General features: G+C 47.1%; 1 protein-coding gene across 1 annotated transcript in view; it reads right to left on the bottom strand.

The window, feature by feature from the left end:
• Window positions 1-10,244: 10,244 nt before the first annotated feature.
• Window positions 10,245-12,366, bottom strand: part of LOC124081817 (kinesin-like protein KIF19) — a 45,610-nt gene continuing 43,488 nt past the window's right edge. The window contains exons 19-20 of the mRNA XM_046428179.2: window positions 12,138-12,245; window positions 10,245-10,375 (exon numbers count right to left, since the gene is read on the bottom strand). Of these exons, the coding sequence (XP_046284135.1) occupies window positions 10,275-10,375; window positions 12,138-12,245 (209 nt within the window). The 3' untranslated portion in view covers window positions 10,245-10,274. The remainder of the gene's footprint in view (window positions 10,376-12,137; window positions 12,246-12,366) is intronic.

The raw sequence follows: 12,366 nt of genomic DNA, 5'->3' as shown, positions 1-12,366 counted from the left end.
TGAACAAACAGGACATTTTAAAAGGAATTGCCCCATTGGAGGAGGGTTTAACAAAACTAGGTATCAAAGGAGTAGAATACCAGGTATTTGCCCACGATGCCGTAGAGGGAGACATTGGGCTAATGAATGCCGTTCTCAAACCACCATAGAGGGTACTCCATTATCAAAAAACGAACAAGGACCAGGTGTTTATCCACGATATCGTGGAGAAAGGCATCAGGCTCCATTGCCAAAAAATGGACAGGGGGGCCCAATGCTCCGGGACCCAAAACCACAAATATATGGAGCACTGGAGGAACCCAGCAACCCCATCAGGGTAGTGCCCAGGACACATTGTCCATCAGATCCCTCATCAGACAAACCAGAGGGAGCGCAGGGTTGGACATCTGCGCCTCCGCCAGAGCAGTACTAACTCCAGAGATGGGAGTTCAAATCATTCCCACAGGGGTGAAAGGACCTCTTCCCAAAGGAACAGTAGGCTTATTATTGGGACGCAGCTCTTCTACTCTAAAAGGACTTATGATAAGTCCTGGGGTAATTGATCCCGATTATGAAGGTGAAATAAAAATTATAGCCAGTTCTCCAAAGGGTATATCAGTAATTTCACCAGGAGATAGAATAGCACAGTTACGAATAATACCCAGCCTACATGATAAATTTTCCAGTCGTACTGTAGAAAGAGGTTCCAAGGGATTAGGCTCCACAGGTGTAGACTGGGCTATGCTTTCTTTAAATTTAGATTCTCGCCCCATGCTAAAACTAAATATTCAAGGACATGAATTTAATGGGCTACTGGATACAGGTGCAGACCTTAGCATCATTTCTCGTCAAGAATGGCCAAAACATTGGCCATTACAACAAGCCACTCAAACGCTTCGAGGACTAGGAGTGGCAACTAATCCCCATAGAAGTGCAATGGTATTAGATTGGAAGGATCCTGAAGGATGTGAAGGAACTATACAGCCATATGTATTGGATCATCTTCCTATAAATTTATGGGGACGAGATGTCCTAGATCAATTAGGTTTGACATTAACAAATAACATCAACCAAAATGCACCCACTATTATGACTAGACAAGGTTTTAGGAAAGGAAAAAGATTAGAAAAACAAGAACAAGGTATAGCAGCACCAATACAAATAGATCAAGGAACAGACAGACATGGGTTGGATTTTCAGAAAGGGCCACTGAGACAATAAAAATTACTTGGAAATCAGAAAGACCAGTATGGGTTCCTCAGTGGCCCCTGACAAAAGAAAAGATACAAGCAGCCCATGAACTGGTCAAACAACAATTAGCAGAAGGACATATACAACCTTCTGTATCTCCCCATAATACTCCCATTTTTGTCATCAAAAAGAAATCTGGTAAATGGAGATTATTGCAAGATTTAAGAGCCATTAATAATGAGATGGTTATTATGGGACCTGCTCAATCAGGGATTCCTCAGTTGTCTGCTTTGCCAAAAACCTGGTATGTTTTAGTTATAGATATTAAAGATTGTTTTTTTTCAATTCCAATTCATCCTGAGGATAGTCCACGTTTTGCATTTACTATCCCTGCACTGAATCATGAAGGTCCTGATCAGAGATATGAATGGAAAGTACTCCCTCAAGGGATGGCTAACAGCCCAACTATGTGTCAAATTTATGTTAACAAAGCAATCCAGCCACTTAGAAATCAAAATCCTGAACTACAAATATTTCACTATATGGATGATGTATTATTAGCACACAAAGATAAAAACACATTGCTAGAATGTTATGCCACACTTACAAACTTATTAAAAAATTATAATCTAGAGATAGCAATAGATAAAGTACAATTAAAATTTCCAATTAATTATTTAGGAGTTCTATTATCCTCAACCATGGTCCGTCCACCAAAAATTCAAATACGAGTAGATCAACTCAAATCACTTAATGACTTTCAAAAGTTATTAGGAGACATAAATTGGATAAGGCCTTATTTAGGTATACCAACAGGAGAGTTGGGACCTTTATTTGATATCCTAAAAGGTCCATCAGATCCAAATTCACCCCGAATGTTAACGCCTGAAGCAAGAAAGGCATTAAAAATCATTGAAACATATATGGAAAATATGCATTTGGATAGAATTGATATAAGTTTGCCTTTATTATTTATTGTACTACCAACAAAAAATATTCCTACAGGAGTATTTTGGCAAGAAGGTCCATATTATGGATACATTTATCTTATTCTCCTAACACTATTCTTACTAGGTATCCTGAGGCTGTAGGACAATTAATACTCAAAGGAATAAAAGCAGCAAAGGGAGTGTTTGGAATTTCTCCCAATAAAATTATTACTCTATATACTATGAATCAAATTGATGAGTTAGCTAATGAGTTAAATACTTGGGCAATAATCATGTGCAAATCTAATGTTTCATTTGATAACCACTTACCATCTAATCCTTTATTGTCTTTTTGGTCATTGCATCCTGTAATTTTTCCAAAAATGACAAGAAAAACACCTATCATGAATGCTCCAAATATATTCACTGATGGGTCAAATAATGGTACAGCAGCAGTAGTTACCCCTGATCAAACTTTTACATTTTTAGTACCCAAACAATCAGCTCAAAAGGTAGAGCTTAATGCAGTTTTACAAGCTTTTGTGATGTTTAAAGGTTCTGTATTTAATTTATTTTCTGATAGTCAGTATGTAGTTAATGCTATAGTATCTCTTGAAGATGCTGGTAGGATTTCCCCTTCTTCTACTGTTTTCTCTTTGCTTTCCACTATACAAAGTCTAATCTGGGACAGAAAAGATCCATTCTTTATAGGACATATCAGGGCACATACAGGATTGCCTGGAGCCCTTAGTTTGGGCAATGATTTAGCAGATAAAACTACACATGACATACATATTTTCTCTACACTAGAAGAAGCTATAAATTTTCATAAAAAGTTCCATGTCAATGCTAATACTTTACAAAAGCGTTTTAAAATAACTAAGGAACAAGCTAGACAAATAATAAAACAATGTCAAAATTGTGTGACCTTTTTACCACAAGTTAATCTTGGAGTCAATCCTAGAGGATTGATACCTAACCATATTTGGCAGATGGACGTCACACACTTGCCAGAATTTGGAAAATTAAAATATTTGCATGTTACAGTTGATACTTCTTCTGGATTTTTGATGGGCTCCCTTCATGCCGGAGAAAAAACTAAAGATGTTATAGCTCATTGCTTACAAAATTTTGCCACTGTGGGTGTTCCAAAACAGTTAAAAACAGATAATGCCCCTGGTTATACTTCTACCTCTTTTGAACAATTTTGCTCAACATTTGGCATTACTCATATAACAGGAATCCCATACAATCCACAGGGACAAGGCATAGTTGAAAGAGCTCATCAAACTATTAAAATGTACTTATTAAAGCAAAAAGAAGGAATTGGGAAGGGGTATATATTCCCCAAAGATAAACTTAAAATAACCCTTTTTACTCTAAACTTTTTAAATTTGGATTCATCAGGACTTAGTGCTGCGGAAAGGCATATGTGTCCAAAAAATGTACATAAGCCCAAGGTACTTTGGAAGGATATTCTAACAGGACAATGGAAAGGTCCTGACCCAGTAATTGTCTGGAGTCGGGGGTCTGTTTGTGTGTTTCCACAGGGAGAACAGCAGCCGACTTGGATTCCAGAGAGATTAACCAAGGTCCTGACCCAGTGATTGTCTGCCAAATATGGTTAGGGCAGGACAGCAATGACCACACAAAGAACATCCTTCTATTTTCCTACTCTAGAGACTGTGTGTGGGGTGGTTGAGGCAATTTGATGCTACAGATTCGGCCAAAAGACAAAGGTACTCAGAACATGGGTGCTACTAGCCCAGTTTTTGTTTGTATTAGTAACATGGGTGAAAGGAAGACATTAAAAATTTTTTATTTAGAGATAAGTTCTCACTAAATTGCCCAGGCTGGCCTTGAACTGTGATCCTCCTGCCTCTGCCTCCTGGGTTGCTAGGATTGCAGGTGTTTGCCACCATGCCCCACAAGTTTGCAACTTTTTTGGGGTGGGGGAGTGGGTACTGGGAATTGAGCTCAGGGGTACTTAACCACTGAGCCACATCCCCAGCTCAATTTTGTATTTTATTTAGAGACAGGGTCTCACTGAGTTGCTTAGTGCCTCCCATTGCTGAGGCTGGCTTTGAACTCGAGATCCTCCTGCCACAGCCTCCCGAGCTGCTAGGATTACAAGCCTGCGCCACGGTGCCTGACAAGTTTGCAACTTTTAATTCAGCTTAACCTTTCAAACTCAGAAACATCATAAACATCATTTGCCATTTGGACCCAGCAGATCCATGTAACATATGTTTGAAATCACTTCACAAATAGCTTATAGAAGCATGAATAAAGGGATACTAGAAACGACTTTATTAGACATTTTAATGAGAATTTAAATATGACAAATCTCTTTGTATACACTTATAAAAATGAAAAACATTTTTACATTCCTGCAACTGATTCAGCATTCCCTCTGCAAAAACCCTGCCTCACACTGTATGCTATGAGCAAACGTATTTATGACGTGGCCTCTGGGGGGGTTTTAGTGGCTTTTCTGCCTCCCCAGGTGATATAGGCTGAGTTGTTTATCCCATTCCCAACCCTAAATTCAGCAAGTTTGGAGACAGGATTGCGATAGGTGTAAAGATGATGTCATACCAGAGAAGGGTGGACCCTGCTCTAATATGACTGATGTGCATGTGGGCCGAGGGCACAGCTGAGTGGAGTGCTTCCCTAGCATGTGCAAGATCCTGGGTTTAATTCCCAGCACTAAATGATGACAATTAATAAGTAAATAAATAAACAGCCATGTGATGAGTCAAACATGCTCACAGGAAGATGCTGCCACCAGCCAAAGAGCCACCAGAGGCTGGAGAGGACCTGAGCAGACCCTCTCTGCCACCTTCGGAGGGAGCATGCCTGGCCAACACCTGGACCTCAGAATGTGAGAGAATCAATCTCTCTTCTAGGCCACCCAGACTGCAGTCATTTGTGAGGGCAGCCCCAGGACCCCAATGACCACACAAAGGACATCCTCCTATATTCCTACTCTTGAGACTGGTGGGAAAGGACGCTGGGGTAGAAGATGGGATTTCTTCCCAGGTCTATCCATCCCTGGGAGGTGTCTATCCATCCCAGTTGCATGAGGAATCCTGTTCAGTGGAGTTCCCCGGTTCCTGGAAATGGCTGGTGCGGATCTCTGCTGTGGGGCAGGATGTACCCACTGATGTGTGTGAGTTCTTGCGGGGCAAGCAGAAGCTCTGGCCCTCTCACAGCTTTGGCTGCCCTCCCCAGACCTGTCACGGTACAGGAGCCTTCAGCTGTCTTTGCAGGAGGTCTTGTAGTTTATTTGTTTTCAGTACCAGAGATTGAACCCAGGGTGCTCGACTACTGAGCTACATCCCCAGCTTTTTTTTTTTTTAAAGAGAGAGAGAGAGAGAGAGAGAGAGAGAGAGAGAGAGAGAGAGAATTTTAATATTTATTTTTTAGTTATCAGCGGACATAACATCTTTGTTTGTATGTGGTGCTGAGGATCGAACCCGGGCCGCACGCATGTCAGGCGAGCACGCTACCGCTTGAGCCACATCCCTAGCCCCAAATAAACCTTTCCTCATTTTTTTTAAAGAGAGAGAGAGAGAGAGAATTTTAATATTTATTTATTTATTTTTTAGTGTTCGTCAGACACCACATCTTTCTTTGTATGTGGTGCTGAGGATCGAACCCGGGCCGCACGCATGCCAGGCGAGTGCGCTACCGCTTGAGCCATGTCCCCAGCCCTAACCTCCAGCCTTTTTAAATTTTTATTTTGAGGGTCTTGCTAAGTTGTCCACGCTGGTCTCAAACACGTGACCCTCCTGCCTTAACCTCCCAATGGCTGGGATTACACACATCTACCACCCACCCTGGCTCATGTTCTTGTTTTTTAAAAAATTATATTTGTATGCTTAAAAATTGCTCATCAGGGCTGGTTGTGTTTGGTGCTAAAGTGCTTGCTTAGCATGTGTGAGGCTCTGGGTTCCATCCCCAGCAGCACAAAGAAAGGAAGGAAAACAAATTAAGAAAAAAAATTACTCCATAGAGTGGAAGGCCTGCTACTTCTTTTGCACAGAGGGAAATTGAGGTTGCCAATTGGAAATCCTGGAATCATGCCTCATTGCATGTTGAGTACTCTAAGGAGAATCTCTCTTATGCTTTTTCTACTGGGATAACAGGCTCCATCTTGCAGATGGAGGCCCAGGAAGGAGATGTGAGCTGGTATGTGTCTTAGGTTATTTGATTCTGAAGTTCATATCACACCTGAAGCTATTTGACTCTGAAGCCACCATATCACACTGCTTCACTGGGGCACACACCACCTCACTCCCTCCATGCTGTGGCCATAATAGACATCCTTAGGTCAATGTTAGCTGCCACATTTGCAGAACAGAGTTCCTGAATCCAGGCTGGAAGTGAGAAAGAGCCTATGGTCTCAGCCCAGTGAGTAATCAGATCTGTGGCAGTTTCTCATCCCTCTGCCATGGCCAAGGGACACAAAGAAAGGGCAAGGGCCAGAGTCTCAGGGGTCAAGAGGTCATGGGAAAATGCCCTAAAGAGAGTTCCAGAGAGACTTCATAAAGGCCCCACTTGGGTCCTGGATATTAGGTGTTTTCCACAGCCTGCCAGGCCCTAGCAGGGTGAAGATCACATGGGGCCACTGCCCACTAAGAGCAGACACCCAGGTCCTGACCGGGAAAGGCCTGAGCAGTGTCCCACCCAGGGCTGAAAGGCAGCCATCCCACAGCATCTAGTCCTAAGAGCAGACCAGCGATCATCTGGTCACCCAGCAACTCCACTCCTGGAGCTCCAACCCAATACACAGTGTGGAGAGGGTTCGCGTGTGCCCAACTATGGGCCTCACAGCTGCTCCATGGCTTCGGCCTATCTGGAAACAACCCAAAGGGCATCAGCAAGAGACCAGAGAAGCAGATCATGACATTTAACCAGCAGTGTCACATAGCTACAAAAGAGAACAGCCATGAACCCTCAGGATGTGAAGGCTCTTACAGGAGCAAAGAAGGGGGGCCTTTCCATGTGATGGGGAGGCAAGGAACCGGCACTGCCCTGCGGAGACGGAGTCAGAGCAGAGCTCCCAAGGGCACATGCTCTCCACCTCCATCCTGGTGGGGACACACGTGATGGGCACACGTGAACTTCACTGTGTTTTCACAGAATACCTGAGCACTTTCCTAGAATCAGAAAAGCACAGACATTGCCTGCTGGCCCAGTGCCGGCTAGTTCTCACTGCCCTGAGACACGCTGGGGCCATGTCTGGGTGGCATCTGGAGTGTCTCCTGCCACAGTCTGCCGGGGGGGGGGGGGGGGTTTGCACAGCAGCTCTCATGCTGCATTGCTTGGTGGCCTTAGGAGAGAGGGAAGGAGACAGGGACGGGGGAGCACCGGGTTCTGCTCTCAGAGGGGCGGAGGCATGGCTCATCCTCACTGGATCCTGCTTCCTTTGCCTTGAGCAAGTCTCAAACCCATCTGAGCCTTAGCTTCTCACTTGTAAAAGAAAATCTGCTCCTCCCTCCCCACAGGCCTGGGTGGGGGCTGCTAAATGAGACTCTGATTAGTTGATGGATGAGAAAGTGCTTTATGAGCCAAATGGTACAATTACTGCTTTTAAACAAGAGCTGTCTTGGGCCTGCCACTCGTACCTGCCTTCCACACCCTGTGCAGCCACCAGGGGCCTCAGACCATCCTCTCCCTGGGCACACAGCCTGCAGTGTTCCAGTTTCTCTCAGTTCACTTGTCATGAGCATCTCCTGAGTGGCCACTGTGCACCTGCCTGAGAGGGGGCTGTCCCATCCCCCAGTCAAGGTCTGAGCTTTGAGAAAGCACAAGATTGACTACTCCGGAGACAGATGGGTGACGAGGCGACAAATGTGCAATGACAGTTGCCACAGCTGAGGCACAGCGAATGCCTGTGCCGTAGCCAACCCTGTTCTCGCACTGTGTACCCGCGCATCCCTTCAACCACCCTGGAACCCTCCCAGGAGACATGACTGCAACCCCCAACAGGCAAGGTCAGGCCCCTGCAGGGAGGTCAGCCCAGGCAGGGAGGGTCATCTGTGGCAGAACAGAGCCTGCAGGTCAACTGGGGCGTGGAAGGAGGAGCACCGGCAGGGATGGGAAGGGACCCCACCTGAGGGACAAGCAGCTGAGGGTGCCTGAGTGCTGGCGGCAGGTGCCCAGGGGCCGTGGAAGGTCCTGCAGTCACCCCCAGGCTCTGCTAGGGGCCAGGCCAGAGGCTGGGCTGAGAATGGAAGGGCAAGGAGGCAGTGTGGGAGGGGCCACGAAGCTGAGCCAAGGGCGTCCTCCATTTTTAGTGGCATGAGCCAACAATCACTTTGGAATACTGGATCCCTCTTTGGGCCTCAACTTTGCTATCTGCACCCTGGGGAGGGTGTTATAGACTGCTGGGTGACAACCCAGTGTCCATTTTTCCTTCCTAATCATGGAAACCTAGTTATATTGGGGCAATGAACACAGCTACAATTCCCAGAAGGCCTTGAAGAAGGGAGGGCCATGAGGGCACTGTGTTGGCCAGCGAGGCAGAGGCAGAGGTTGGCAGGTGGCCTTTCCTCCTTGGCCTGGGATGTGGATATGCTGGCTGCAGCTCTACAGACACCTGGTGACCTTGAGCCCTGGGCTTCCTCCTCCGTGGTACTGATGACCTCAGAGAACAGCTTGACACGATGCCACTGCCCCGCTTTTCCCTGCAAATAAGCCCCACCTTGTCTAAGTCACTGTTGGGGGTTTTCTGTTTGGCAGCCAAACTCAGCCTCTGAGACCCAGGGGAGGCCGTGTGTCCTGCTCCTCAGATACTGCAGACCACACTCATGATTGCCGCTTTGCCCTAGTACCACCTGGTCAGTTAGAGGGTGGATCCTTTTTTTCCTTTGAAGCAACTCACTCTTTAAGTTTAGACATGATTAATGGACTCAAATGTCTTATGGGCCAGTTACATATTTTTCTAATACACATTATGATAAAAATCCTTAAGATAAAAATATTTGTCCATGACTTTCTTGAAGTCATTTCACACCACATCTCAGGAGGTACTTAGTGTCAGTATCAGGGCCACTAGGCCTAAGGGCCATGAAACCCAGGCCAGCTTCAGCTCAGAGGTCTGGGACCAGGTAGAAAAATTGAAATCCTATACTCCAGGCGTGGTGCCTCCCTCTGAGTGAAGGTGTGGGTGTTGATGTGCCCCGGGGGTTGCAGAGAAGTTCCAGAAGGGCAGCCTGGCTTTGTGCAAGTCCCAAGCCTGTCTTCATTGACAGAGGGTGTCATCACAGGGAGGCCAGCCTGCACCACCAGCTATGGAGTCTACACAGCGATTATGGGCATCCTACTCGGGCCAAGAGGCCAGAATGCCACCTGTACCTCCTGTCCCTGAGGTGCTGATGCCAAAGTCCACAGAGCTCATCTCTGCTCTCTTGGTCCTGCTCACCTCCTGGCTTAAGGAAGCTGGCCAACAAGAAGTGGCTCCCACCACCAGGGAGGTGGCTCTGACCCCCACAGCCTCCACACAGGAGTCCCAGAGTGCGAGGGGTGAAGGTGTGGATTTGAGAAAGAAAGTGCCAAACATGATCAGAGGATGCCACGACCGTGTATCCATAGGATGGCGCTCAAGCTTTCTGTGTGCTTTTCTGATGAAAAAATTACTAAAACTCATAAACCCCTTAGGCCTTCACCTTAATATAGGTTCCCATTTATGAGGGTTTGGGGTACAGCTTTCCTCTAAGTTATCGTGCTTCTGATAGCCTGCACACCTGGGAGAGACCAGGTCCACTCTGCAGGTTGGCTGAAGTTTGTGGGGATGGGACAGATTCTTCCCCATGACCTACCAGTGGCTGCTTGGGCATCCTCTTCATCCTGGGCTGAGTGGTGTGCAGTGACCAGAGTGCTCTGAGACACAGGTCCTCCCAGAGACAACAATAGGATGTGGCGTGGTCCCAGGAACAGCATCTGCAACTGTGGCCACCCAAGAAAGGCCAGGGACCTCTGGGAAGGGTCCACAGTCAGGGCCCTGGTACTCCACAGGCAGCCCTCGTTTGGAAGGTGAGGTAGCCCCTGAATCTAGAGTAGGAGCTATCCCCAAAGTGTTCAGCGAGGGCCCTCTTTTCTCCAATCCAACTTTGGGTTAAGGCCAAGCTCCTCTGGCCTCCCTGTGTGAGGCTCTGGCTCCACCATCTATTTGAGTCTTCTTGGCCTCTTGGCACTGCCACCCTGGAGCTTCCGGGGGTTGCTGGGGGGCAGCGGGCTGTGGTGTGGCCCTCCACTCTCTGTAGACCCTGCATGAATGGGGAGACTTCAGCTTGCAGTCCAGGCAAACTCAAATGAAGCAAGCACCCCAAGCTGGGGGGGCCCACCACATGGAATGGCCCCTCTTCTCTGCTCCTGTAAGAGCCTGGGCACCTGCTGGTGTGGTGCCTCACCATGACCTAAGCCACTTCCCCAGGCAGCTCGACCCACAGGGCCCTTCCTCACTCCCCAGGCAGATCCACCCCTGAGCCCTCTGGGACTTTCTCCCAAACCCTCCAGGTACTGTGGTCTTGGCTGCTCCAGCATTCTCAGGACCCTCCCAGAGCCACAGTCTCCTCATGGGGGTGCACTCAGCAGCTCTGGCCAGATGCAATTAGGAAAGGTGATGTTTATGGACCCTTCTTCATCCCTCACATTTAGAGACACACTGTTAAAACTCAGCATGCTCTGGCTTAGGAGTTCTGTCCCACTGCTAAACACCATTGAGAGCCAAGAATCCTTAAAGAATGGCATAATGACAAGTTCTTAATCAGTGACACGAGGAATGGGTTAAAGGTGCCGCAGCAGGTACTAAGATCAAACAGAAGAATGAACCTCCTGCATGGGCCCAGATGGTCCCAAGTGGTCCATAAGCCCATTAATAATTGAACCTATCCTTCCTGATGGTTTGGTTGCAAGGTGATTCAGGGAGTGACAAAATGGTGTCAATGATACCAGAGAGAGCTTTCTGTGGAATGTGCTCTCTAATATAGCAGCCACTGGCCACATGCAGCTACTTAGCACCCAAAATGCAAAATTGAGATGTGCTGTACGTGCAAAACTCACATGGACTTCAGAGGACTTAGCACCAAAATAAAGAATGTGAACTTTCTCATTATTACTTTTACATTGATTATACATTGAGGTAAATAAAACACATTATTGGTTTCACCTGTACCTATGAGAACATTTGCAATTATATATGTGGCTCACCTCATACTTCTACCGGGAAGGGCAGTTCTACACTATAAATTAAGCTATTATCTGTATGTGTCTGAAGATACAAGAAATAATAAAAGTTCTTTAAAAGAATTGGATGGGTCTATACACAGGGCATAGGAAATAGGCTTAGTTAGACTCCCACCTACCAACCAGGTACCTACGTCCTTCCCAAGTATCTCTCCAACCTCCAGATGTCTGGCTCCACATCACCAAGACTCAGCCCTGAGAGTCCCATCTCCTGTCCTGAGTGCACACCCCAGCTTACTGCCACATGCTGACTCACCTGATGTGGTTCTCCAACTCCAGCCCCTGCGCCCCATCAGAGGTGCTGCCCCGCCTTCCCCTTTTCAGCCCAACTCTAACCCTCCTCTGCCATCAGCCTTCCTCCAGCCTTCCTGGCCGATCTGGGGCTGTGGCCTACAGTTCATTTGAAGCTGGGCAAATGTGTGAGAGGCAAGTGAAGTACAGCATCAGGGATGGGAGAGCTGCTGGGGCCAGGCCAGATCCAGCTGTCTCTTCTCTACCAGCAGAACAACTGAGCTTTGCAGACAAAAAGCCCAAGTTCAAATGCTGGCTCTCCTCTCACTCCCTAGTGACCTTCAGTCAAGTCTCTATCTTCTGTGAACACCAGAGTCCTGCAAACAAGGACAATTATAGGGCCTACACAGAGGCGGTATGGCAAGAGTGGACTGAGTTGTGCACAACGACCCTCCTGCCCTTACTTCTCCCCATGGAGGGGACAGGAGAATCCTGGTAGCCAGTGGGGTGGGAGCTACAGGACTGCATGGTGGGGAGGAAGCAGACACTGACCTCGGATGTCCCTGGGCAGGAGGGGTGGCCTGCTTGGGCCTGTGCTGCTCTGCCACATGGCGCTGGGGAAGGTGAAGCTGACTTCAGGCACGTGGAGTGTGTTCTCATCTGAACAAAGACAGGACGATATCATTATTAGCACTACCCAGTGATTCCTGGAAATCAAACTGAAGAATGGACAACACATACCAAGAAGTCACCCCACGTCAGGCTCTGTGCCTAACCCCTC

The sequence above is a fragment of the Marmota monax genome, unplaced genomic scaffold, assembly GCF_021218885.2.
Source record: "Marmota monax isolate L192 unplaced genomic scaffold, Marmota_monax_Labrador192_F-V1.1 WCK01_AAM20220418_F8-fsc00368, whole genome shotgun sequence".
NCBI classification, from domain to species: Eukaryota; Metazoa; Chordata; class Mammalia; order Rodentia; family Sciuridae; genus Marmota; species Marmota monax.
The sequence above is the reverse complement of the archived record's forward strand: the minus strand, read 5'-3'. Positions and strand labels throughout refer to the sequence as shown.